This window comes from Crocuta crocuta, unplaced genomic scaffold, assembly GCF_008692635.1.
Source record: "Crocuta crocuta isolate KB4526 unplaced genomic scaffold, BGI_CrCroc_1.0 scaffold118, whole genome shotgun sequence".
NCBI lineage: Eukaryota > Metazoa > Chordata > Mammalia > Carnivora > Hyaenidae > Crocuta > Crocuta crocuta.
Genome location: NW_027551558.1, coordinates 5,041,606 through 5,069,026, shown reverse-complemented (window position 1 = coordinate 5,069,026; position 27,421 = coordinate 5,041,606). Strand labels below are relative to the sequence as shown.

Here is a 27,421-nt window from a genome sequence, read left to right as displayed (position 1 = left end):
ATGATGAAACTACTATTCAGCTTCCTGCTTTATGAAGACATTGTTTCACACTATTGCCAGGATGTCAAAAGATGCCTGTGTAGTTCGAAGAAATCTTAAAGTACTTTGGCAGTACCTTAATCTCTTCATTCTTAGAAAGATTCCTATGAACATTTTCCCCCTCTGGATCCTCTTATCCAGTGGTGCTTTACCAAGATTGCCCTCTTCTCCTCCCCTGGTCATTTGGAAGTGTGTAGGGTTGTGTTTGGTTCTGGGGAAAGGGAGCTTATCACTGGCATTTACTGTTCCAGGAGGCATGGATGGTAAATGCTGTGCAGCGCATGCAATAGTCCTACCCACAAAGGGCTGTCCTGCTCGTAGGCCAGGAGGGCTTCCATTGAAAAACACTGCAGTCTTTCCCAAAATGTTTTTTGTTTTGTTTTGTTCTTCCCACAAGTGTGGTTACTAGTATTGCATTTTTCTACAAGTGTATATAATGTCCCGACCCTTCTGCAAGTTTATGTTTTGGTTATCTGTGGCTTCCCAAGGTACAGTGAAGCGGAAGGTTGAAGGTTTGCTAGTATGAACCATATAGTAACTATTCAGGGGATATGGGATTTAAAAATTTTAACAGTGGTCTTGCCTGGCAGTCCTTTGTGCTTTAGCTACACAGAACTTCCTGAACAAAAGGAGGCTGGAAGGGCATGTTGAGAGACTTGTGGAGACCCATGTGTGGGCAATAGGGGTTTGAAGAGAGCACATGAAGAGATGAGAAAATCTTTTGATAAAACTCCAAAATGTCTTTTTCTTCTACATAGGAGAATATTTGAATCCGTTTGAGATTTAATATTTTGGAGTAATTTGAACCGATTTCATGAGAAATATAATTGTTTTGGATAGGAGCATGATAGAAGGAGAGAGTGGTTTAAGAAGATTGATTTGCCCTGTTATTTGTGGACACTGGAAGTAGAGCAGTGGCTCTCAGCAGGAAGACCAGCTAGGAATGATGCTGTTTATCTGCGCAGTGGCTCATTCCTGGGACCCACTTGGGCTCAACTGCTTACTCTGGAAATAGGCAGTGGGAGAGCATACATGAGGAGACTTGGTGGACCAGATGAAGAAGGGAAGGCAATACTGACGATTACTCCGATTATTCTATCCTGGCAGACCCAAAACGTGATGTTGCTTATACTGGTGGGAAATAAGGTGGTCAGAGAGGGACTAATGAAGTGGGAGAAGAGGATTTCAACTTTGCTTTTACAGAGTTTGAGTTGACGTGAGACTCCAGAGTTAGAGAGATGTCTTGTCACACAAACATCGCGGACAGAAACGGATGAAGGATATAGTGCTATTGATTTGTAGATACAGTTATTCCTGTGGGTTTATTGGTTGATCCCAGAGTGGAAGGAACTCATTAAGAAGATGAGTGAGAAATGGAGTAGCATGCTGAGGCCGCTGTCTCATCCAGAGGGCAGAGTGATCTGTGAGAACAACTGAAAGCTCTGCCTTTTCCTACAGTTCTATCGTCAACGTGCCTGGTGAGTCAACGCTTCGTCGGGATTTCCTGAGACTGCAGCAGGAGAACAAGGAACGTTCCGAGGCTCTTCGGAGACAGCAGCTACTACAGGAGCAGCAGCTCCGGGAGCAGGAAGAATATAAAAGGCAGCTGCTGGCAGAGAGGCAGAAACGGATTGAGCAGCAGAAAGAACAGAGGCGGAGGCTGGAAGAGGTAGGAAAAAGAAAATGTCCAGTTGGTTTTCTCTTCTTTATTCAAACTGGTAGCCAGACACTCAAAGGAGTGTTTTGTAGCCTCCCAATGGAATACCTTTCCCCTGGCTTAGCTAGTCAGCTAACTTCAGAAGAAAAGCTTCTATCTATGCTTTTGGACTGGCAGGCCTTCACATTCCTTGAGATCTTTGAAATGTTCTCCTTGCTTGTAAAAACTGAAGGACCTGCCCCGTTGTGCTAGATGCCGAGCAGCAGGGTCCCAGAGACCGCATCATACCAGTTCTGGAAAGGCTGCTTGTGGTTTAAGTTGGCCAGCTCAGGCTTGACTGGACTTCTTTTCTTCTGTTGGCCTCTGGATCCAAGTTCGTGTGTACACATTTTTCTGAAACTTCAGACTTTTTCACAGGAAAAACATTTTTTTGTACAAACACCTTAACTTTAGTTTTTTATAAATGCCTTAACTTTAGGTAAATATTAGAGTAAGGGATGAAAAAAGAATTACATTGGGTATAATACAAATGCCATTCTGTAATCTAATTGTTACCTAGCAGGATTAGTTAAATCCTGTGGTGGGGAAATACATTTTGTACTGCCTGCTGCTCATTTAACTCCTTAATACTGAGCACCACTGGTGATGTGGTTACCCACAGCTTTTTCGTTTGTAATCGATAGACTCTTTCACTTCGGGCTGAAAAAACCTTTTGATTTTATTTTCCGAACTACTTTTCATAGTCTCATAGCTCCAAATTTCTCATTTATGATACTACAGCTCCCAGTTTCTCATTCATAGTAGTTTCCACTTAATTCATACACCTTATTGCTTCATATTTCTTATGGCAGAAAAAGAACCCAAAACAACAAGAAAGCCCTGTATTGATACTAAACAGTAGAATTTAATGTAGATAACAGCACATGATATTACCCAAGTTATTTAAGAGTATATTTGGGTTGAGGGGAATCTTTGTTTTGTGTGTTTTGTAGTCTGAATTCGGACCTTATACTTTGCCCTGAGTTTAGAAAACTAGTGCCTGTCTCTCTAAGGAGAATGGAAAAGTTCACCCTGAGCTTGTGGAAAAAAACATAGGACAGAACCTTCCTCTGTAGGAGGGACAACATCACTGTTATATAACTCTTTTTGTGGTTTCTTTGCAAACTCTTTTGTAGTATTTTTAAGACTTTCTCCATGTTCTCTGAACATAACAGAAACCCAGAGGTAGTCCAGGGTTTTTCAGGGTTGCCTGTTGACCATGGACTTTGTGTATAAGAATGCTTGAGTTTTGAGGTTCTGGCTATTTCTAATTGTTTCTTTATGCGGTATTCTCCACTGTCCATTTAAATCCTGGGCTATACTTTCCCTGAGGACATGATACAGGTTAGTTTGGTAATTTGTAACTTCAGCTCAAGCTCATTTGTAACACATCCCACGGAAATTGCCTTCAGGCCAAGTGGTAGTGAGATCCCTTATCCATCTTCTGTGCCCAGTAGGGAGTGAGGATTACAAAGTGAAGGCCAGCACTGCCTAGAGGAGAGGCACTGAAGTTTTACAGCCATTTTGTTTTGTTAGTTAAAGTAAAGACTAGAAGATTAAGGATTCTACTGAATGAGAGCTTTGCTCTGTATTTGCTCTAATTCGCCCCTTACTTTCACCTTCTAAGTAAAAATTCAAACTGAGTCATCTCTTGGCACCTCTTAATCAGGAAAGGTGGAGCTAGGTATGAAACAGGGAACATTCACGTGAGTAGAATCCACTGATTTGGGTTCTTGGTGGTCTAGCACCTTTTTACTAGCCCACAGTAATTAAGCATTGTCTACACTCTAGATCCCAGAAGGTAATATGGGAATATTTGAGCTCATAAATGATTTTTATCCCTTTATTGGCATTAAACCTTCAATCAGAACTGTGTGGGGAACAGGGATTCCTTTTGTTATTAACAAAGTAGGTAAAGGTGGTTAGCCTCAGTAATAAGATAAATGACAGTTAAACCTGAAAGGAGATGACAAATACCTGTCGTCGATGCCTGGCAAAAAGAAATGGCCCAGGAGTCAAGGTTGTAGGGAAACTGAGTATAGGTTTTCCTCTCTTTGCACCTGCCACAAGATCAGACTTATTGGCGCTAAGGACTCCTGCCACCCCACCATTTCTATTTCTGAGCCCTCTTTGCAGGTTAGTTCTTTTGCCCCGCATAGATCCTTCATCTTTATAAAAAACCTATATGTGTATATATTCCCCTCTTCCTTTGCTCCTTGAAATATGCTGATAGGATTGCTCTCCTTTGTTTTCTTTTGCTCCCTCCTCCTTGGCTTCTGCATGAACTGGAGATCTTAGAAGCCGTTGCAGATATTTTCGAGTCTTGTCTCTCAGTTTGGCTGACAATGAGGTTTCTGTTTCTGTTTTCCATTTTCCTTGTTGCTTTTGGATGGTCCCAGGCTGAAAAGGGGAGAATGCCGAGCTCAGGCAGCCAAGTTTGTACTGGCAGCTTCGTCCACTGCTTCTCTGGACCTCACAGCTCCTCAAGTGTTCGACTCTGCTCCCTAGTCTTTCTCATCAGGATCCACTCAGGGTTTTCTCCGCCTCTTCTAAGTATTTCATCCATATTCAAAAACCCATGTGGTAATGACCCAGCTTCAAAAATTTTAATGTTACCATATTACTTTTCATATTTAGCTGCATCATCACACGTCTGGCTCAAATAGAATTGTTGCTTCTAGCTCATTTTTTTCCTCCATAAAAATTGTTTACAGGCCAGCTTTTTCCTCCATTCTTTCTTTTGTTGTATTTTCTTGGGCACAAAGGAAGACTATTTCATTGTATTGTTGTCTTATCCTAATGGTTCACGCTCTTTTTTCATTGAATCTGGATTTGGTACCTGTTAACTATTTCTTCCTACTCCCACCACATCCACATATTTGATTAGCATGTTTTCTCATTCTTCATCTAATTTTAATAGAAATATGAAGAGACCACCTGATCAGCAGTCTAAGTTAAGATTGCCATGTTAGTTGGTGTACTTCAGATGTTTTTTGAACCTGTTACATATTTCACTAAGTTTCCGTTTCCTAGTCTATACTCCTTCATTTTGACCTCAAAGAAACTTAACAAATTATTGGTAAAAGCAAGATACATTTGTCTGTGGTTTGGTGTGCTACTTTAGTTAAACTTGAAAGAAAGAAAATTTCTTAGGGAAGATTTGTTTTTTGTTTTAATTTTTTAAAATGTTTTTATTTATTTCTGAGAGAGAGAGAGAGACAGAGAGACAGTGTGAGCAGGGGAGAGTCAGAGAGAGAGGGAGATACAGAATCTGAAACAGGCTCCAGGCTCTGAGCTAGCTGTCAGCACAGAGCCCAACACAGGGCTCGAACCCACAAACTGTGAGATCATGACCTGAACTGAAGTCCGATGCTTAACTGACTGAGCCACCTAGGTGCCCCAGGGAAGATTTGTTTTTAATAGGCCTTTGGTGCCATCATAACAATAGCATATTCTCGTGGTTTTTTTCTTTAATGTGCATAAAGGATTATTTTAGCATGTAGGAGTCACAGTCAAACAGTTAAGGTTAGAATTTATCCTTTCCTTTAAACAAACAAACAAAACCCCTAATTTCCTGTCTCCCCAGTCTTCCCCTGTGGGAAGATGACCACGGTGCCTGTGCCCTGGAGACTTTTTAGGCCCTGAAGGTGCAGCTGTCACTTGGTAATTGGGGCTGCCTCACGTTGGGGGTAAATGTTAGTATCAGTCCCAGTGGTTTCTTTTCTTTTTCTTCCACCAGAGGACACATGGCTATATTCATTTCTACAAATTTCAAAGTGGTTAAAATTTTAGAGAGGTCGGTAGAAGTGGAAGAAATTGAAGATAAAGGAAAGCAAGAGAAAAAGAATTTTTCTGTGTGAAATGAGATCAGTACTGAAGCTGATTATAATACTAGAGAAACCTAACCATTTCTAAGGAAAAAGTTAATAAACTGCCCCATGCATTTGTATTTGTGAGATCTCGGGAAGAAGGCATGGTGGACTCCTTCACCCCAACAGGGTCTTCATGTATCTTAAAGGAATAGGAACCATTTTCTCACCCCACTTTGCCTACACAAAGGCCTTTGTTTGGCAGATTGTGATCGTCTCCCATCACGAGTACATGTTAGCACGGTGCTCCCTTTTTTACATGCATGTTTCCGGGTGTGCAGGTACCCCTGTAGCCCATGCCTTGCCTTCTCTGTCAGCAGCTCCTTTTTTTTTTTTTTTTTTTTTTTTTTTGCAGAAGGTAGCTGTCTTGTCTTTCAGCCTTCTTAGAAGTTCTCAGATGTTCCTTTGGCATCCTAGTCTAGCATCTGGTTATATTTAAAGTTAAATTTTGTAAGAGTTAGCTTAATTCACCAAATGTTACTTGTTGCCTAAGGATGGGGAAGAGTTGTCTTTGGGGAGAAGCAAATAGTTTTTCTACTAAGGCCTCATCAGAACTTGCACGAAAGAAACCTCAAGGATTGGTGGTATGTGTGTGGAGTAAAATGACCTCACAAGTGCTTAGAGATGGCTGAATGTGAAAAACAGACCAGTTTGTTAAAGTCCGTTAGTTTCTACGACAGTAAGTTCAGTGGAGTGTGCTTAAATGGACCTCACCATTATTAGTGTGACCTATTTAGAAAAGTTCTTAGGGGCACCTGGGTGGCTCAGTCGGTTGAGCGTCCGACTTCGGCTCAGGTCATGATCTCACAGTTCATGGGTTTGAGCCCCGCATCAGGGTCTGTGTGGACAGCTCAGAGCCAGGAGCCTGTTTCGGATTCTGTGTCTCCCTCTCTCTCTGACCCTCCCCAGCTCGTGCTCTCTCTCTCTGTCTCAAAAATAAATAAACATTAAAAAAAAAAAAAAAGAAAAGTTCTTAGAATTGTGAGATGAAAGCATTACTTTTAAACATCAAACTAGAAAGGAAGTCTACTTAAAGTATAGCTGGAAAAGTACATATTTACTTGGGCATGCTTGGGAAAATTTAAATAATAAGGAATTCTCTTTATAATTTGAGAGATGTGGAAATCACTTTATAGCATCATACAGTTTTTCAGTTGGTTTGATTTTGTTTTCAAAGAGTGATTTAAGAAAATGATGACATCAATTTGCAAATGCCTCAAAGGATTAGGTCATGTTTATCATTCTTAGTGGGGTAAGCCTGAAAAGGCATGTTCATTAAGTTTTGTTATTTGAATCACAGGCATAAGGTTAATCCAGTATACATTGATGTTACTTAGTTGATGGTTGATGGCATATGTTTTATTTTGGGCTGTTTCCTTTTGAGGTTCTTTTGTAAGAGGCCAGCTTTTCACATTAATCATCTATTAAGGTGTATTTGCTGAGGGATTTCTTTTAGTTTTAATTGTCACCCCTCCCTTACTTAAATTAGGAGCCTGTCCTGAGTATAGTGGTTTTTATGGTTGATAGTTTAAATTCTTGCTCTTAGTCCAATTTACAGTTTCAAATGTTAGAGCATAATGTGGAAGAAGAATCTGTAATTGCATTATTTTTGCCTTAGCCATCAGTCTTATCAACCAGTTGGTTTTCATAACAGGACTTGCTTAGTGGGCCAGCCCTAGGAAACAGCACTTTCCACATTGTCTTGTTGATTTTTAAAAAGCATATGACTTTATGTTACCTACAAGACTTGGAGGGGAGGGGCTGTGTTTAGTTTATCTTTGTATACTCACCATGGTGCTTAGTATTTCTCAAATGGATGAATCAATTATTGGTAGCCCTGTGTGCATCTGTGGAAAGAAGGGGCTTGTTGTTGAAATTTGCATGCATTCTTAAATGAACTTTTGGGTTTGAGATCTCTATTTTGAGTTCCAGAGAGACCTTAGAGTATTTTAAAAGATTTTACAGAATATCTTGAGGCATAAAAGGTGTGTTGTATAAAGTAAGAGGCACTAACCAAAAGTAACAATTATTGTTTAAGCCCTTATGTACTTTCCAAGTGATCTTGAAAAGGTGGCATTATGATTTGATTGGATCTTGTTAGGACCTAGAGATCAAAATGGATTCTTTACTCCTTTATTACTCTGCACGCTAAATGTTTGAGATAAAATCACAGCAGTTTTTCTCTTGGATGCCATGTGTTCAATGTGAGGGTTAGATTCAACCCAAAAAAGTATTTAGTGTGATATTTACTACAGAGCAGAAGAGATAAGTGAAACAGGATTCCTGCTCTCAAGGAGCTTATGGTCTTCTTTTGTGTGTGTTGATCTAGTAACCAAGAGTTTGGTACTTTCATAGGAAACAAAAGAAAAAGCTTTTCGAAGGCTTTCATTTGACAGTTGAGAGCATCAGTTGTAGCCTGTTCGTGTTTGTAAGATATTTGCTTACTCTTATTTTATGATGTGCATTTTGAGTAAAACTTACAATAATTTTTAATTATGGTATATAATTATATAATATATTGATTTTGGAAAACAGTTGAACTAAGATAACATGCTTACCTCACTTAAAAAAAAACTTTTTTAATGTTTATTTTGAGAGAAGGGGAGAGACAGAAAGAGGGAGAGAGACTCCCAAGCAGGCTTCGCATTGTCAGTACAGAGCCCGATGTGAAGCTCAAATGCATGAACCAGGAGAACATGAGCTGAGCTGAAATCAAGAGTCAGATGCTTACCCGACTAAGCCATCCAGATGCCCCAGCGCTTACATCACTGTCATTAAGAAATCCCAGTGAAGTGACTAAGAAACAAAAATGGTGTAAACAACAAGGACAATGAGAACAAGAAGGGAAATCAAATTGTGGACATTAGATAGTACATGGGAGAATAAAGACTGTAAGAAGGCTAGTACTGTGAATTCTGGAAGAGTCACAAATGAGAAGGAACAGGTGGGGCTAACAGCATGTATATATGGAGAGTTAGATTCTCCCACCCCAGGCAGCCAGGCTACTCTGTTCCTTCTCCTCGGCGGGAACATATATAGACTTCCTAGAAAAAGTGAACAACAGAGCCGCAGACTATGGAGAACTCAGGCACAACTGAGTATGTGGAGAGAGAGATACTGAAAACAAGGTCATTGATTGGAATTGTAAGAAGTAGTAACCAGTATGACTGCATGCACACTCACCTCAGCTCCCACAGTATTGGCAGCCACACTTATTACAGATGCCATCTTCTTTTCCCACACCTTCTGCTCAACCCAGGCAGCACATTGGGAGGATTCTGAGAAGACTACAGAGATTCCTCTCTAGAGATACTGACTAGTCCAAGGGACATAAGACCCCAATGAAATGACCATGCTGCTTCCCATCTTCTTACTCTAAATCTTAATAGCTACCAACTGCTCTCCATAGCCCTTATAATTTACTTTTTGTTGTCTTAAATGTGAATGGACAGCCACGATTGCAGGCACTGAGAAAAACCTTTAACATGAAAGATTCCAAGAGAAATAGAAAAGGGATCTTAAAGGAAATAGTGTAAGGGAACAGAAACTGTCTCACACATACACACATACACATGTATAGAATCTTAATATCCTTCGAATGAGAAGAACATACAACATTCATGAAATAAGAATGTTCAGAAAATAAGAATTTTTGAAGTTTTTAAATTTTAAAAGTTTTAATTATTTATTTTTGAGAGAGAGAAGGGGACAGAAGGAGAGAAAATCCCAAGCAGGCTCTGCACTGACAGTGCACACCCCGAGGTGGGACTCAAACTCAAAAACCATGAGATCATCACCTGAGCCTAAATCAAGAGTCAGACCCTTAACCAAATGAGCTACCCAGGCACCCCTGAAAAGTTTTTATAAATGAAAACTCCCAGAACTTGGGGAGAGGGGTTAAATTTGTGAGGAACAGAAGAAAAACCGAATCAATTTAGGGGCTTTAACGACCAGTTAATTAGATTGTGCAGGAAATAATTACTGTAGGGAGAACTATAGAACTAATTCAAGGAAAGCTTCCAGGGCTAAGAAATACGAATTTCTGGACTGACTGAAAGACCTTCTGAGTATCCAGCACAATGAATGAAAAAGACCCATACAAAGGTACATACATCATCTTGACAGTTCACAGTGTCTGGGATGAAAAGAGCATCCTAAGAGCCACGGTGGGTGGAGCAGGTAGAGAGGTGTGCATGGGTCTTGTACTAAGTATCAAGAATCTGAATGGTCTGAGTTCTCCAGGAGCACGATCAGAAACTAGAAAATGACATAGCTGTGCTTGCAGAAATCTGAAGGAAAATTACTTGCCTCAGCCAAAATTATATGTACCTTGTGAGAGTAAAGATTCTGTGGCCTGTGAAGTCCCTAAAGCCTTTTGCTTTGTTTTCACTTCTCCTCAGGAAGCTACTGGAGAATGTGTTCCAGCATAAGAAAGAAGGTGACCAGGGCTATAGGAAGTTGGTGGAAAAGCATAGGCTGCCTTTGAGAGCAAGCAGTCTTGCTTGGTGTAGGGAGAGAAAGGACTGTGAGAGGTTAATCTCTAGGAAGAAAGAAAGAATACCTGATTGACTTGACCATATTGGAAGGATGACTGTAGTGGCGCAAGAGACTTTACAGATGATTTTTGATAGATCCATAGAAATCCAATGAAAGAGACAACAATAATAAGAATAAGGCAATTAATAGCTCCTCCAAACACTAAATTTTGCCTTGAATATGGTTTTCATTTAATCAGAAAGTGTCACATGACTAGACTGGCAGCATGGAATGGTGCTGTCGATGGATATAGTCGTTTTGACTTTTTAAAGTACTTAGTACTTTAATTTGGGGGCACCTGGGTGGCTCAGCTGGTTAAGCGGCCAACTTCGGCTCAGGTCATGATAATCACGTTTCGTGAATTCAAGCCCTGTGTAAGGCTCTGTGCTGACAGCTCGGAGCCCAGAGCCTGCTTGAGATTCTGTGTGTCTGCCCCCGCCCATCCCTGCTTACGCTCTCTCTCAGAAATAAAATGTTTAAAAAAAAGTACTTTGTACTTCAATTAAAAATGTTTAAATGTATATATAGAAAGTTGGGGAAAGAAAAGAAAGGGAAACAGACCACAAGAGACTCTTAATGATGGAGAACAAACAGAGGGTTGATGGAGGGTAATGGGTGGGAATGGGCTAGATGGGTGATGGGTATCAAGGAGGGCACTTGTGATGAGCACTGGGTGTTATATGTAAGTGATGAATCACTGACTTCTACTGAAGCCAATATTGCACATTATGTTGACATTTAAATTTAAAAAAACAAGTTTTTAAATGTAAATAATGTGGAAAAAGCTACTTGTAAGATCACTTAAAAGTTGCCTCTTAGTATTTAGTTAGATGAAAGTAGTCAAGATTTTCTAATGGGCTGGGAGCCCTGCGCTTAGTGCAGTTGGAAACAGCCAAGAAAATGGACTGTACATGTCTTACTACTTGGGGGCTTACTGCCTTGAAGGAAAATGAGTGCTTCCACTTTAGAGCCCAGGTGACCAGAGAAGGTGCACCAAGGTCCTGCCATTTCCTGAACTCAAGGTGATGCAGCTCAGGAGAGGGAAGATGAGAAGTGGGTCTGGGGAGTCGGTGGCCTGAGATCACACCTGCGCTCGGTGCCCTGGTGCAGGCAGTGGCTCTTGGTGAGAGGCCTAGCCTGTGGAAAGTCAGCTTTGACTCTGGTTCCCTCCCTCTCTGCTTTTCTTCTGCAACTTCCCCTTTTCTTCTCTGGGGACATAGGAGATTTGCATCTGGAGGCGGGTTTGAGTTGGATGCTAGACTGCATCTGGCTGCCAGCTGTGTGGCGGCTTAGTAGCAGGGTGCCGGTTGGTTAGTTGGTCCTTTCTCCTAGACCTCTGCATGGCAACATCCCGGTGTCTCCTTCAAGTTGTGTCTCCTCCTGGCTCTCTCCAGAGGAGCCCTTGCTGGTAATAGCTAAGGTGTCAGCAGAGACAGGAGTGGCTTTGCTTTCATTACAGATTTTTTTTAAGTAATAAAAGAAACAATTGTAGGCTCTGTTACTATGTTACTTACTGTAGGTCTAAGTGGGACCTTCACTTCAACATATCTAAAAATTAAAGAACTTTTAGTAGTTTGCACAATGTATAAAGAAATGGCAGTAAGCACACCATCTCTAAGGCTGTGGTTGGTCTGCATCTCTGGTCATGTGACATTGCTTAGACCAGTGCAGTGGCATGGAGGGTTTTTAATTGTGCATCCTTCCGATCAGTAAGAGAAACTGAAGGTGTATATCTGACAGAGATGTATCTACTTAACATACCTTTGCAGTGAGTATGCATATTATAAAACATGCAAAAATAGCTATCTTAAAAGGGTGAGCTACAAATATAAGTAAAAAAGAATTCAGTGTTTTTTCCCTAGACCTCAGTTGATGGTCTTGTTCACTTTTAGAGACTGCTGATACAGATACCTACCATATTAGTTCTTCACTTCTCTCCTCTCTTAATCTCAGTGCATCAGGGCACCNGGGGGGGGGGGGGGGGGGGCAAGGAAGGGTGAAGTCCCAGTCTTTTGAAGAGGAATGATTCTCTTAGAGTTCATTGCCTATAAGACTTTCTAAACACCTTTTCTCATTGTAGACACCAACTGTTGACTTCAAAAAAAAAATAATAATAACCATTGTAAACTCCATGCCATGATGATTTCTGGTATAGACTGCCTCCTTCCCACGCCTAGCACACACCTGTTCTGACAAGTTAGGAAACTGAGGCTCCTAGAGGAGAAGTGGCTTGTAGCAGGAAAGTGGGGGGGAATCAGGACCACAAGCTCTGTCCCTTGACTCATTTCACTTGTCTTTCTAGGATTCCATGCTGGGTACTAAAACTTCCCAAAGGACCCCTCTAGCCCATTTTGGCTACGTTTGTTATCTAAAAGTTGTGAAATTCATTGCATAAGGTTCTTTGCCTCTTCTGAACTGTTCATATTATTCTGATACACTTGGCACCTAAATTCTCTGAGGCTAAGGGGCAAGTTTAAGGGCGTAGATACTGCTTGCCTTTGTTTTTGTTTCCCTTTTCTTGGTTCTTCTGTTTTCCTTTTGTCTGATTAATTTGGAAGGAAATTGTTTACATATCCTTGTCAGGTAGCTTTGTTGTGATTGTGGGTTCTTTGTCTCATCCAGAGATGAGGCCCTTCTTACCTCTCCTACCAGGTGTTTGCTGAACCCAGTGTATTCTAGCAAGTCATTTCTCTTTTATAAACCTTAAAGTGTCCTGGTTGTTGCCAGCCTTGCCCATGATTGTTCTCAGAACTAAGCAGTGCTGAGTGTGTAAAAATAGTAGAGTGCACAAACCCACCCTCACTCCTCAGGACAGAAACTTCCACAGAGCTTCCGCACTCACCTCTTCAAGGATAACACAATGATTTTAAGCTTTAAAACTGATCGAATGGGATTCTTTGTGTTTTAGGTTTATCAGAAGGCTTTTTGTTTTATTTTGAATGTGTTTATATTCAAAAGGAAAGCTCAGAAGATGCTTTCCTTTGGAAAACATGGCTAACCAGGAATATCTGAAGGAATTAAATAATATCTATTTAAAGCAAAGAAACTTGTTTCCCAATTGGCAAAATATAATGATTTTTATTACCAGTGTTAGAGAAATGGTTGTATTCTGAGCTTATATTTGTCGTAAGTAATGTACTGGTAAAAGCCACTCTCTTCGTTTTGTTCCTGAATAGAAAAAGCAAAAGCTGTAATATAGAAAAGATCTTAGCTTAATTTGCTTTGAAGTAGAAGAGCTCCAGTAACACTGCTTGGACGAGATTCTCAGATTTCTTACCTCAAGTTTCTGTATTATTTTGCTCATGACATCCTGGGGCAGGGTGAAGTGGTTTTGTGGGTTTTATTATCTGGTAGCTAGTTTTTAAAAAGTAAGGCCTTCATCCTCCCAAGGGTGCTACACAGTGCTCAGGGCCAGGTGCCCTGAATGCAAGCCACACCATGGCATATGTGCCTATATGGGTGTTACGCTAGCAAATGACAGGGAGCAAGTACATTATATGGGGACAGTATAGATGTTTCAATTTAATAAAGATGCCTTGGCAATTAAAGTTGTCATTTCTAAACACCAGGATAGGAACTCTTTTCTTTCTATGACCCCACCCACACCCATGGGATACTGGTGTGTTTTGTGTGTTGAATTCTAAGAGCAGACGGTGCTGGGGGAAAAAAATAAAGCATGAAAATATATGGAATAAGAGGAGATGTGGCCAAACGCTGACTCAGAACTGTATTGAGAGTAATGGTAATGTAATACTCAGCTGAGAGAGACCAGGTACCAAGTAATCCTCTCTGTGCAAGGGTTCCACCCGTAAGAAGACATTTCTTTCTATTTCTCAGGAAATAATTTTTAAGTGTCTGCCTGCAGAATGAATACTTGTAGGGAGGGGGTGCAGAAGGAATACTTAAACTGTAATAAATACCTACTTTTATGCCCATTATAAATATTTATGTCTAATATTCCCAATAACTTTATCCCATACTTTCTTCTTTAATAATCTTAGTTTCACATTGAAGTTTGAGGTACTACTGTCAGCTTCCTGTGTCTTGAGAAATTCGATGACTGTATATTCTTTAGAGCTGTGCTGTCTGATACAGTAGCTACTAGCCACATGTGGTTCTTTAAACTTAAGTTCGCTTCATTGAAGTAAAATTAAAAACAAAGTTCTTTAATTGTACTAGTCACATTTTAGGTCCTCAGTAGCAACATGTGGCTGGTGGCTACTCTGTTGAATAGTGCTGAGAGAGAACATTTTCATCATTCCAGAGTGTTCTATTGGATGGTGCCAGCATAGATGCTAGCATTTTTCGTATTTGTGGGAAGAACTGGTTAATTTTATACTTTATACTGCAAAAGTGCTTTATTGACAGATACCTGGGGCTGGATGAGAAAAGCAGCCAGACACAGGTGCCCAGTGTGTCCCATTGCTCTATACTTTGGGGTTATGTAGAACAGCCTGGATTAGGAAAGGTTGTCAGAGTGAGTCTACCTACCTGTTAGTAGGATGCACATAGTTAATACTACAGGCATTAGAGGCAGAGTGGCCCTTCTAGTTTGGGACTTCCTAGCTGGGTGACACTGGGCAAGTCATGTAACTCTTCTGAACCTGTTTTCTCATCTGTAAAGTAGGATTGAAATATTTACCTCTAGGTTTGTTAGAATTATATTAGATAAAGGAAATGGAATAAAGAACATCAAACACTGAGCACAGTGCAGGACACATAGTAAGCATGTTGTGCAACAGCAGTTTCTTAAATTCAATACTGTGAATAATACTGGCATTTCTTACTCTTGTTGATGTCAGTTTCTTTTTCTTCTTTTTAATTATTTCTCTCCTTTCTTTGCTCTACTTCTGTTCTCCTTTATTCCTTTGTCTTCTTTCTTCTGACTTAAGGGCCCTGGATAATTGTTAGTGATGTGCTTGGATAAAGAATTTCCTGTCCTTTAGTTGTATAGTATAGTGAAGTATGGGGAATAATTGATATGAAACGAAACCAAACTGTAAGGATCCACAGAAGCACCCCACCTTTGACCAGTATTTATGAGGAAGCTGGTACATATGGGGTGGAGGGACAGTGTAGAAATAACTGGCCAGTAGAGATGGGGTCTGTGAACTCCCCCTCATCAGCACCCACCTGCAAATGGTCAGCAGACTGTCATGAGAGCAATATTTAGAAGATCCCTGCTGATTACATATTTTCACTTGCGTAGCAACAAAGGAGAGAACGTGAAGCTAGAAGGCAGCAAGAACGTGAACAGCGAAGGAGAGAACAAGAAGAGAAGAGGCGTCTGGAGGAACTGGAGAGAAGACGTAAAGAAGAAGAAGAGAGGAGACGGGCAGAAGAAGAAAAGAGGAGAGTTGAAAGAGAACAGGTTAGTTCACAAAAGCATGTTCTGACCATGAATTTGTGAGGTTTGTTGTTTTGCAGAGTTTGGGGATTTGGGACAAAAAGTACAAACACACACAAACATTCAAGACTTCAGAGGTTTGGAAATGCTGAAGCGTAGTTGGAAGCACAGCAATAAACTGAATCAATAAAATGAAATTTAAAAACAATGGATAAATCTTTATATTTAGAAACCTCTTGAAATCAATTGAGTGGTCTCCAAATAGTGTGATGCCCAAAAGATTTCTCAGTGTATCTTTTTGGGCTTGGCTTAAATGCTTTGAACCCCAACCAAATATCTCGGTGATAATTAGCCTTTTCTTTAATGAACTTAAAAACCAACCACGAGTAATGTGTGAAGTATCCAGTGGCTGAATATTGTAATAAACATATTTGCATATAACTCAGTATATGGCTGTGTAGCATTAGAAAAACTAATAACATTGTGGTTTTGTTGAGCCAAAAAAGATAATGTTTTGGTAATACTTAGAGCCTTTTATTGATGGCAGCTATAGTTGTCTTTAGAAGTCTCTGTTCCTGGGGCGCCTGGGTGGCTTAGTCGGTTAAGCATCCGACTTTCGCTTAGGTCATGATCTCGCGGTTCGTGGGTTCGAGCCCCACGTCGGGCTCTGTGCTGACTGCCAGCTCAGAGCCTGGAGCCTCTTTCGGAGTCTGTGACTCCCTCTCTCTCTGACCCTCCCCTGCTCACGCTGTCTGTCTGTCTCTCTCTCTCTCTCCTAGAAATAAATAAAAAAAAATATTAAAAAAAAAAGAAATCTCTGTTCCTGGACCTGTCTGTGCTTTTGTGTCTGTGCCATCAGTGTGAGCCCCTCAGAGCCTCTTCACCCCTCACGTATTTGAATTGATCACTCTTCGTTATGAGCTCTGGGTAAAGGAGGAAAGATATGAATGGAGACCAGTTTAAATAATATTTGAAATTCATACTTTAAATACTTATCAAGTATGGTATTAACTTCCAAAGCTGAGTATTCAACTACTATCCTTGATACTGATCATATGCTTCAGGTTCTCTGCATGTGTACTGGTTCTTCCTAGGAATTTAAGGATACTTTTGTTACCTTATAGACATTATTGGCCAGTCAGCAGTGGTGTGTTTTGGGTTGGTTTATTTGTTTTTCCCCCACATTCTAATTTATACTCAGAAGTTGCAAAGAGGAGTAAAGGTAAGCTTTTGAAAGTTACATCTCCTAGGGATGCTCTTCACAGTGTGATGGTGAGAGGGGCATGTGAGAGTAGTACTAACCTTCACTGTGCCAGTGACGTTTGTTAGCTTTCATGTACAGCACGTATTCTTCACTTCTTGAAAAGAGATATCAGAGTAGTTTTACTTTGCTTATGCCATTGCAGAATCTTCCCATGTTAACAGTGCTGTAAGAAACATGTCATTTCTGCATTTCTGCATGTTTGTGTACATGTATGATTGTATTCTGCGTGCTCAGGGTATGTTAGGACCTTTGTGATTTGGATAGATGTGACTTTCTTGGTTGTCCTTGTATTTTAAAGCAAGACAAACGATTGTAATAATATGATCTTTCAAGATATGATTCAGTTCAGTCCAGTTCAAAGAAGAGGTGAGTTGGAATTCCAATTCCTTTCTTAGCTGTTGCAGGGGAAGGCCGTGCGTCACGCTAGGGCAGTGCTTGGCGTAGCATGTGCCGTGGAAGGTCAGGCTATGGGCAGTGGGACACGGAGCCCAGGTTGGAATCAGAGTGTTTTTGCCAACACTTGTAGATACACTTGCCCCAGATTGGTTTTTTTGGTTAAGGTTTATTTTATAAGATAAAGTTCTCTAAGGAAATATATATCATGATTTGTGTTAGCCAGCATTCTCCCAGTCAGAATTATTGGTTAACTAAAACTTCCATCCAGCTCAGATGTATAGCTTTGTTTATTTTAAAGTGTGCGCCATGGTACAAGTGGATGGTCAGCATTAGATGCTGTAAAGACGTAATCTGAATTTCAGAATAAAATTTCTCTTCATAGACCCCTTAGCCTTCTCCCCTTCTGGAATAGTTAGCTTTTTTCCCTCTTGAAAGGAAGGAAATGGGGGTGCCTGGGTGGCTCAGTCGGGTAAGCATCTGACTTCAGCACAGGTCATGATCTCACGGTCAGTGAGTTCGAGCCCCACATCAGGCTCTGTGCTGACAGCTCAGAGCCCGGAGCCTGCTTCGGATTCTGTGTCTCCCCCTCTCTCTGCTCTTCCCCCGCTCGCTCGCTCGCTCTCTCTCTCAAAAATGAATAAACGTTAAAAACAAAAACAAAATAAAAAAGGAAGGAAATGTCTTGTTTGTATTTCAGAGTTATTTAATGTCTGTCTCCTGTTTGAGCCTCACAAAAAGTTTTGAGAGTTGTAAGAGAATATTCTTTTTTTTTTAACTTTTTATTAAAAAATTTTTTTTGTTTATTTATTTTTGAGAAAGAGAGACAGAATATGAGCAGGGGATGGGCAGAGAGAGCGAGAGAAGGAGACTGAATCCGAAGCAGGCTCCAGGCTCTGAGCTGTCAGCCCAGACCCTGACATGGGGCTCGAACTCACAAACTGAGATCATGACCTGAGCTGAAGTCAGACACTTAACCAGCTGAGCCACCCATGTGCCCCAAGAATATTCTTGATACTCATTTCTCAAATGAGGAGACTGAGAAAATGGGAGCTTGAGGGCTTCCTAAAAGTCCTAGATCAAGCTCTCTTGATCTCCAGGTGTATTAAATATGCATGCAACTTCAGGGTTGTATTTCTCCTCTTTGCGTGTTTTGGGTATATACCTGTTTTCATTGTTCCAGAGGCTTGTCATTCTTTTCCCTTGAAAATAAGCTCCCTCTCTCCCCACAAACACACACACACTCTCACAGTCTCTTCTTGAAGAGCCTGGCCTGTTCATTTGTGGGAACTCACCTGAGTCTGGTGTTCACAGATCATGGCTTTCAGAATGTAGTCATTCCAGGTACCTTCCGTGTCATCAGAGAAAACACAAATCATGTTTGTTCTGTTTTAAAAGTAAATGCGTTTGGATTTGGGGTTTTAAAAATTGGCAATCTATGCTTGTTTTAAACGACTAATACGAGCTCTCTAGGGCAATGAGAACCCTCTGGTTTCTTATCTAATTAAACTTGATTTCTCTGGTCTACCACCCTTAAGAGGAATATCATGGTTCTTTGCAATCCTGCATTTGTATATAACAGCTGCGTTCTTACCGAAGAACTTTGTATGTATCCGTGGAGTGTGTATCCTCATTTATGAGACTCCTTAGGTCTTCGTGACCAGTTTGGAAATCTTGGGGACAATCCTTCACTGTATGTTTTTAACATAGTCATCACTAAGTGAATTACTGCTGAAGACCATTGGGGCACATGGTTCTTGGTGCTCTGTTCAGGTGGTTCTGACGCTCTCCTTTGGGGTAAATTGATGGCTGGGTAATTTCTGTGTGACAGGAGTATATCAGGCGGCAGCTAGAAGAGGAGCAGCGGCACTTGGAGGCCCTTCAGCAGCAGCTGCTCCAGGAGCAGGCCGTGTTACTGGTAACGCCCCCGTACCTGTCCCGTTCCGTAGCGGTAGGGCTCCTTTCTCTGTCCCTCCCCTCAGCTTTGGGCAGAGCCGTGGTGCTCACCAGACCATTCTGGTTAGCGTTGTGGGCTGACAGGCTCAAACGGAGACGTCCTCCGTGGTCATGCTGCTTTGGGCACATTTTGAGGTGGCTTCTCTTTACCGATGTATTTCCTGTTAAAGAGTTAACTGTTCTCTTTGGTAGACAGCACGGTTTTGAACAGAACTTGGCATTTGGTGAGCAAACTAGCATGCCAAGGGCTGACAGTTCAAAGCACATGCCATAGGATTTTTGCCTAGTACACTAACTTTTGAAACCACCAGAACCAGCTTTTAATTGAATTCTCTCTCTGTCCAGTGATATTATGGTTAGCAACAAGCTGTCAGATTTTTCCGCAGGTAATATGCTATTTTAAAATCCCGGTCATTTTGCTCTGTTATAAAACAAGGGGGACAAAAGGGATGGTCTTTGTGAAAAGTTGAGAATGACTCCAGAGAAGAGGCGAGTCGTGCAGTGTCCCATAGATTTAGTATTCTCCTCTCCCTCTCCAAGGAGTGCCGATGGCGGGAGATGGAGGAGCACCGGCAGGCAGAGAGGCTCCAGAGGCAGTTGCAACAAGAACAAGCATATCTCCTGTCTCTACAGCATGACCACAGGAGGCCGCAGCAGCAGCAGCCACCGCAGCAGGACAGGAGCAAGCCAAGCTATCACGCTCCAGAGCCTAAGCCCCACTATGAGCCTGCTGACAGAACCCGAGAGGTATTTTCTATCCTTTGTTGCTTAAATATGGATCCCGTATTGCTCATTCCCTGGGAGGTCATAGAATGACTCTTAGGAACTGTGTAATAGTAAGCCTAAATGGGCACACTCTTTTGGTTTTCTAGCCGAGAAAATATGGTTCATACAAGTGAAAGGACACTTGCCTGAGATCTCTTATCTGCTTGGTCTTTTCTCCATAGATCAGAGTGTCTCTGTTACAAATCTTGGTAAAGTGAACACTAAACTAAACATGGGGAAGATTGGATAGCAAAATCATTCTTAAAATGTACATGAGGGGATGGTGGCCTGGTTAACTATTTTTCCAAAACCACCATGAAAATGCACGGTGCCTGTAGCCCAATTTTACTGACTTGTCAAAGATTGTGGTTTGTTAATGAAATGGGTGCATTTGGGCCACCTAGGGCCTCCTGGTAAGGATGTAGCGAAGCAGTAACTGTTCCGGAATACTAGGGACCCCAGGAGCCGGTTGGCTTCTGGAGTGTGTTGAAACATGGCCTGTAGGTGGCACCCTTCCACCACGTCTCACCCTCACTGATAGTAGATTCTAGGAGCAAGCGTTCTGCTTATCCTAGAATGCCTTTGTTTTGGTATGATGAAATGTGTTTTGAATTCATGATGATAATCTTTTAACCCTAATCCATTGATGTAGTTGGTTGTGACATTCATTTTCTTTCTTCTAGTTTATTGTCATATACAATCTTAGAATTCTTCCCAGGAGGAGATTTTAAAAGCTTAATTTTTATCTTCATATTTCTTTATCTCAAATCAAATTTTAGCCCTATTATATTTGTCTCCTTTCTTTTCTTGTAGTTAGAGAAAAGAGAAAATTTCTCTCTAGGGCCCTTCCACTCTCAGACTTTCTTTGGGATCTCTGCTTTTCCTTACTAACACTGAGTTATGTCTTCTAATTCTCTGATGCAGGTGGAAGATAGATTTAGGAAAACTAACCACAGCTCCCCTGAAGCCCAGTCTAAGCAGACAGGCAGAGTATTGGAGCCACCAGTGCCTTCCAGATCAGAGTCTTTTTCCAATGGCAACTCCGAGTCTGTGCATCCTGCCCTGCAGAGACCAGCTGAGCCACAGGTAGCAATAGCCCAGTGGCTGTGGGCTGAGGTGACTCACAGTGGTTCACTAAGCCATGGGCCTGCTTGTAATGTTCACGGTTTGGTTTGTTACCACATTTAGAAAGAAAAGAGATTAGCAGGAGTAATTTTAAATGAACTTCCAGGTGATACACCCTCAGCTGATAGAGAAAAGAAGGATTTTTAAAAAAGATTTTTGTTATACTTACCAAGGATATCTAGATTCAGAGATTTCTTCTTTTAGTCTTTTTGTCTTTCCTAACTCAGATGCTCATAAACAAATGCCTTCTTTCCCTAATTCAACATTTTTTCAGGTTGGTTTTTAGAAAGTTAGTATCATAAGTACGTAGATGGAGAACCAGAACCTTTTCTTAATAACCTTTGATCCTTCGTTCCTGGCCAGTTGCATGAATGGGCTTTTAGAAAGCTGGTGACTGCGCAATTGAAGTTACATGTAGAATTTCTTGGTTTGTCCAAATGTACATATTTTTCTGGGAAAAGGGCCTTTCATTATATTCTCAAAAAGTTCAAGATCCAAAAGAAGATACGATCTGGTAGGTTCTGTGTGCATTTCCCTGAAGTAGGTCAGGGTAAAGATCATGACCTTTCATTGGGTTGATCACAGCATTCTGCCTTATGTAGGTGGGGGAGACCCCCTGGGCTGAGTGCTGTGTGGTTAAAAGAAACCTCTGTCCTGTCCAGAGAAGAACATTAATAGCAGGGATTATTGATGTCCAATATCTGAGAGGTCCTTAAAACACAGATTCCCATTCTTTTACTGAAAATAATTGACTTTTACACATTTGACCCCTAGAAGCCTGAGTTTACTTGTCATGGATGCTTGCATGTATTAGGAGGCAAAAGTTCATATTCTTGTGATCGGAGTAGCTGTGGTGTTCAGAAAAAAATCCAAGTGAGAATTTGAACATGCTTTATAACAAATAATCCCAGTATGGAGGAGTTGTTAAGAAGAAGAAGAAGAAAGAAAAGAAAAGAAAAACCAGACCTAATAAGTGAAGGATGTGTTTGTGGGGATGAGGGGCATTAGGGGACAGGGAGGAATTTACATGGGGTCAGCAGTTTCTTGAGTCACAGAAGAGCTGAGCCACAAGCGAGATGGCGAGGAAAGCAGGACAGGTTAAAAGGAGGGAGAGGGAAGGGAAGAGGGACTGGTGCAATTGGCTTGTTTGACAACACTTGTATGAAGAGTCTAGGACGAAAGGTTTTATTCTGAAAGTTAAATTTACAACAAATATAAAATTTTTATCTATTTGACCACTAACAACTTAGAAAATAGGAGTTTCTGAATTACGTAGGCTACTTTTTTATATTGATGATTACAGTCTCCCTTTTCCTCTTTTTACCTAACATTGCTTTGGGCTGAAACCTGTGCTTATGAAAACATTCTTTGAGGAGACTATTCATGTAGGATTCTATTTTTAAACCCATTTTTTATTATAGTTGCATATAATGCTTTGTTTCACATTGCCAGCTGAAAATTTGGAACATTTTAGCAGTCTGGGCTTATGCCAATAAGTGGAATTTGTCCCTCTCCTAGAAATCATGACCTGGGACTTATTCTGAATCTTGCATTGAGAAAAGTTGAACCAGTTGTCATTTGGTATTTTTAGTTCTCATTAAATGCATTGATGTGATAGATAGCTAGAATTATATAAATTGCAAAATTGCAATCTAAGATAATAAAGAAAATACAGATTATTTTGGAGATTGTTTTCCCAACTTAAAAGCAACCAGATTAACTCAGGTGACAAGTAGTTGTTTTATTTCTTCAGTGGTCAAGTAGAAGGCATACTCCAGCAGCACTCAGCAGAGGGAATGATAGTATTCCTAAATAAACCAAAATTCCTTTTCTCCTAACTACTATGAACATGTATAGAAATCTCTAAGGCATCAGTGTTTTAGGACTTGAGAGAAGAAAGAAGCAAAATCATTGGTGTATTTGAAAAGTTGGCTATTTTTAAGTTGTATTACTGTAGTCTGCCAGCACATAAGGGGTTTGTCTTTGCTCGTTAAGTGTGTTCTGTGGTTATTTGGTCTGAAATCTTACAAGGCCAGCTGATGGGAGGATGGATAGATAGGTCTGCATGTATGGCAGTGCCTGTCTTGTGATTTTTCTTTTCTCCCTCTCTCTGCCTGTCCACTCTCTGCTTTGACATGGATGTGCATGTAGCACCTTGTCCTCCCTTTTAGGGCTAGAAGTCTGTGAGGTTTTTTTGTGTTTCATTTTGTTTCCTTAATCTTTGTGTTTACTGCTATCTGTAATGTTACTCTGGATATTAAAAGAGTTTTCTTTATAAATGTACATTTGCTTTTTTCTGTGTATTGTGTTCCCCAGCCTGCTTCTTCACTTAGAAGTATAACTGTTCCGCTGCTTCACTTACCGAGTACTGTATTGCCCCAGTTTGCCTTCTCCTACTTCTTGTTTTGGATTTGGTATTGACCAGAGAAGCGTTTTATGCAGAACGCATTGAATGTTTTGTGTTTTGTTTTCTTGTAAGGTACAGTGGTCCCACCTGGCATCTCTCAAGAACAATGTTTCCCCTGTCTCGCGATCCCATTCCTTCAGTGACCCTTCTCCTCCCAAATTTGCACACCACCATCTTCGCTCTCAGGACCCATGTCCACCTTCCCGCAGTGAGGTGCTAAGTCAGAGTTCTGACTCTAAGTCGGAGGTACCTGACCCCACCCAAAAGGCTTGGTCTAGATCAGACAGTGACGAGGTGCCTCCAAGGGTAAGAAGCAGAAAGACAGATGTGTGCTTCTTTTTTCCATTTCGTTATTTTTTAAAAAATTATTTATTTTAATTAAGGGTATGATGATTTCACCAGAATGAAGGGGCAATGAAACTTCAAAGGAAGTTTTTACAGTGGGGAGAGTTCCATAGTTAGGGAATTATATTCAGCAAGTGACCAGTTAGCTTTTTATGGTTGTTGTTAATGCTATACTTAAGCACAAAGTAACAGAATAATAGATGAGTAAGTCTATAAAGAATATACTTCTAGAACAAGAAGAATCGAAATGTATTTTAGCAGCTGTCTTACACGTTTACACAAAAGCTGTAAATAGTTTTGCAACTTTAATGATTATCAAAATTTTCAGAAAAGGTCTTTTAAGAAAAACTTAAACATTTCCAAAAAATGTTTTTTTTCTTTTTAAATTGAAGGATTTTTGTTTTTCAGTTTTTTATTTTGTAATTAATGGTGAAATTAAACTCAAGGCACTTTTTCATTTCGTAAATTTTTTCCTCCACTTGGAATTTGCTTCCTCTGAATATTTTCTTGCTTCCTACCAATCTTCATTTCCTACTGATCCGTTTGTAGACCATTGTTTGGTTTCTTTGAGCTTATTTTCCTGATTCTCACATTATCTCAGCAAAATGCTTTGTATGTCCCCTGCCACCAAGCTTCAGTACAAACATCATTTAAATGTTACAGAAGTGTACAAAGGCTGTTTGTCTTGGCTCCTCTGATGCCTTTAACTTAAATTTTCTCTATCATATTGTATCAGTGGAGGGCAGAGAAGGATCAGGGATCGGGGTAGTGATAGAAAGGCTCACATAATTCGGACTGTTGTAAAAATATGTTTTGGTAGGGAATCTTTTTGCTTCTCATTTTCAATAATTTAATTGCTATATTTTTCTACCCCAAGGTTCCTGTGAGGACAACATCTCGTTCCCCTGTTCTGTCGCGTCGGGATTCCCCACTGCAAGGCAGTGGACAGCAAAATAGTCAAGCAGGTCAAAGAAACTCTACCAGGTAAGAGAAGAGGGAGGCTTAAGAATAGGTGTACTGTGCAGCATATTCCATCATGTTTGTTTTCATAAAAATGCTCATAAGCATGGTACCGTCTGGGCCAAAGAGATTATCAGCTTATAAAAGAAAACTGCTAGGACATCCATTATCATGAATAATAGCAAACTGGTCTCTGGTGAAAAGACAGTCTGAATCCAGTTTTGAAATGAAAACTCCCTGTCTGTTACTGTAACCTGAGGGAGTTTATCCTCTAATGGATGTCCTCATACCTTTGGAGTGCTGTGGAAATCACAGACTAAAGAAAGTCCACGGTTGACTTGCAGTCTATAAAAAACTAGTGAGTTAACCAAATAATATTTTTAGGTTGTAGAGCTGTACTGCTTTTTATTTTTTTTTTTATTTTTTTATTTTTATTTATTTATTTTTTTAATATTTTTTATTTATTTCTAGGAGAGAGAGAGAGACAGCGTGAGCAGGGGAGGGTCAGAGAGAGAGGGAGTCACAGACTGAAACAGGCTCCAGGCTCTGAGCCGGCAGTCAGCACAGAGCCCGACGCGGGGCTCGAACCCACGAACCGCGAGATCATGACCTAAGCGAAAGTCGGACGCTTAACCGACTAAGCCACCCAGGCGCCCCGTACTGCTTTTTAAAATGGCTGAACAGCTATTTAAATTTGAATTTAACTTAAATTCAGTAAAATTAAAAGTTACTTTCCTTAGCTACGCTAGTCCCATTTCGTACACGCACTAGCCACGTGCAGGTATGGCTATCATGTTACACTACTCAGCTCTTGAGTATTTCCATCCTCTCCCTGATTTCCATTGGCCACTGCCATCCTAGGTGAAGGGAAGGGCACTATGCTGACTGTTTTGTGTTGATCAGGGCACTATGCTGACTGTTTTGTGTTGATCATCACCAAACCTCTGGAGTCAGTCTTCTGCACATTGACCCTTTTAGAACTTGAAGTGCTGAGATGGATAACGGGCCAGAAGCTACAAAGAGCCTTCTTAGTCCTTAAATGATCAGGGTGGACTGTGGGATTCTCCTGTGACAAAGTCTGTGTATTAATTGTAACCTAGCAAATTTGTGCTCTGATTGCATCTGCGGCCAGGGTCCTGCAGAGCCTGTGCTCTCTGCCGCATTTCTAACACAGCCCATCCAGAGGAGTATGCTGCATAAATGTTGGCTCTTGAAGGCATTTATGGACAATGAGAATGGCATAATTTTGTGTGTGATTACATAAGTAGAATTTTTAATAATAAGAAACTGAGTTTGTAGCTGTGACAGAAATAGTAATACTTTCAGACTGAACAGTAGCATTTTCTGTCCGTTGTGATTAAGATGTGGGGTCTGCTAATGGTAGCCTGTCATTTAACATTTTTGATATAAGATTATCTGAGATACTTTGTATACCCCAAACCAGTGTAACATGTGTCAACTATACTTGAATTTTAAAAAGGATATCTGAGGTAAAATCCATGAATAACCTAATTAACTTTTGGTGAATTCAATGTTAAATGCTGTTTAAATGTTAAATGTTGCCATTTTTTCTCATCATAGCTACATTTCAGAGACATCGATGGACACATCATGCATCTGTTTATAATTTGATCTTGGGATAATGCATTCACTATTCTCTCTTCTTTTCTACAGCAGTATTGAGCCCAGACTGCTGTGGGAGAGAGTGGAGAAGCTGGTGCCCCGGCCTGGCAGTGGCAGCTCCTCTGGGTCCAGCAACTCTGGATCCCAGCCTGGGTCCCACCCTGGGTCTCAGAGTGGCTCTGGGGAGCGCTTCAGAGTGAGATGTAGGATGCCTTTGTATTTCCCTTCCCTCATTAACAGTATTAGGCTATGATTGTGTGTTGGAGATCCTTTTTAATCATGTAAAAAGGCCTGTGGTTTTTTTCACAGCTACGTATCACAAAACAGTGTTTCAGTACAGGTTGCTAATACTACCGTAATTTTAATAATAAAGAGTTCACTTTTGAGAGCTTACACATGCCTCGCACTGTGAACACTTTATATGCATTATCTCTTTTAATCCTTAAAATAACCCCATGAGAGAGAGAGAGAGATGTATTATGTCTCCATTTTAGAGATTAAAGCAACTGCAGTTTAGTGAGATTGATAACTTATTGTCCAAGATGATTAGCTAAATGTCCGAGCTGGGATTTGAACCCACTTCTTTGAATGTAGACTCCCATCCATGCTGTCATCATTACTGGTTATTTTAACTGTCAAAATATTAAGTTAGTGAAAGTTCCCTCTAGTATATTATTTGACATAACGTAACAAGGCATTATGAATACACGTTAAGCAGAGTCACACCTGTGTGCAAAGAAGGCCTGCCATGAGTGGGGCTAGCAGAAGTGGGCGGAGCTTAGGGAAGGGAGACAAAGGCTGAGTGGGCTGGGTCAGCTTTATATGATGCACTTCTCTGTGTTTATCTGTTTCTGTCTATCTTGTCTCTTGAATTTCACAGCATCATCCAAATCTGAAGGTTCCCCATCTCAGCGCCTTGAAAATGCAGTGAAAAAACCTGAAGATAAGAAGGAAGTTTTTAGACCTCTCAAACCTGCTGTAAGAATTCTACAAAATCAATTTTACTTATTCCAAGATTGAGTGAGATCTCTTAAAAATATATGGTTAGGAGGCCTGCTGTCCTTTTTATGGGGGCTCCCTAACAAATCTGAGGACT

General features: G+C 40.7%; 1 protein-coding gene across 13 annotated transcripts in view; it reads left to right on the top strand.

Annotated features, from left to right (window-relative positions):
* Window positions 1–27,421, top strand: part of MAP4K4 (mitogen-activated protein kinase kinase kinase kinase 4) — a 184,648-nt gene that overhangs the window by 132,027 nt on the left and 25,200 nt on the right. For 4 of the 13 annotated variants that reach the window (XM_077749355.1, XM_077749354.1, XM_077749350.1 and 1 more), the window contains exons 11-19: window positions 1,498–1,708; window positions 15,350–15,511; window positions 18,976–19,062; window positions 19,641–19,847; window positions 20,790–20,951; window positions 23,470–23,703; window positions 24,620–24,726; window positions 26,377–26,528; window positions 27,206–27,303. In XM_077749355.1, the coding sequence (XP_077605481.1) occupies window positions 1,498–1,708; window positions 15,350–15,511; window positions 18,976–19,062; window positions 19,641–19,847; window positions 20,790–20,951; window positions 23,470–23,703; window positions 24,620–24,726; window positions 26,377–26,528; window positions 27,206–27,303 (1,420 nt within the window). The remainder of the gene's footprint in view (window positions 1–1,497; window positions 1,709–15,349; window positions 15,512–18,975; window positions 19,063–19,640; window positions 19,848–20,789; window positions 20,952–23,469; window positions 23,704–24,619; window positions 24,727–26,376; window positions 26,529–27,205; window positions 27,304–27,421) is intronic. The other 9 variants (XM_077749351.1, XM_077749349.1, XM_077749357.1 and 6 more) reach the window with 9 other exon arrangements.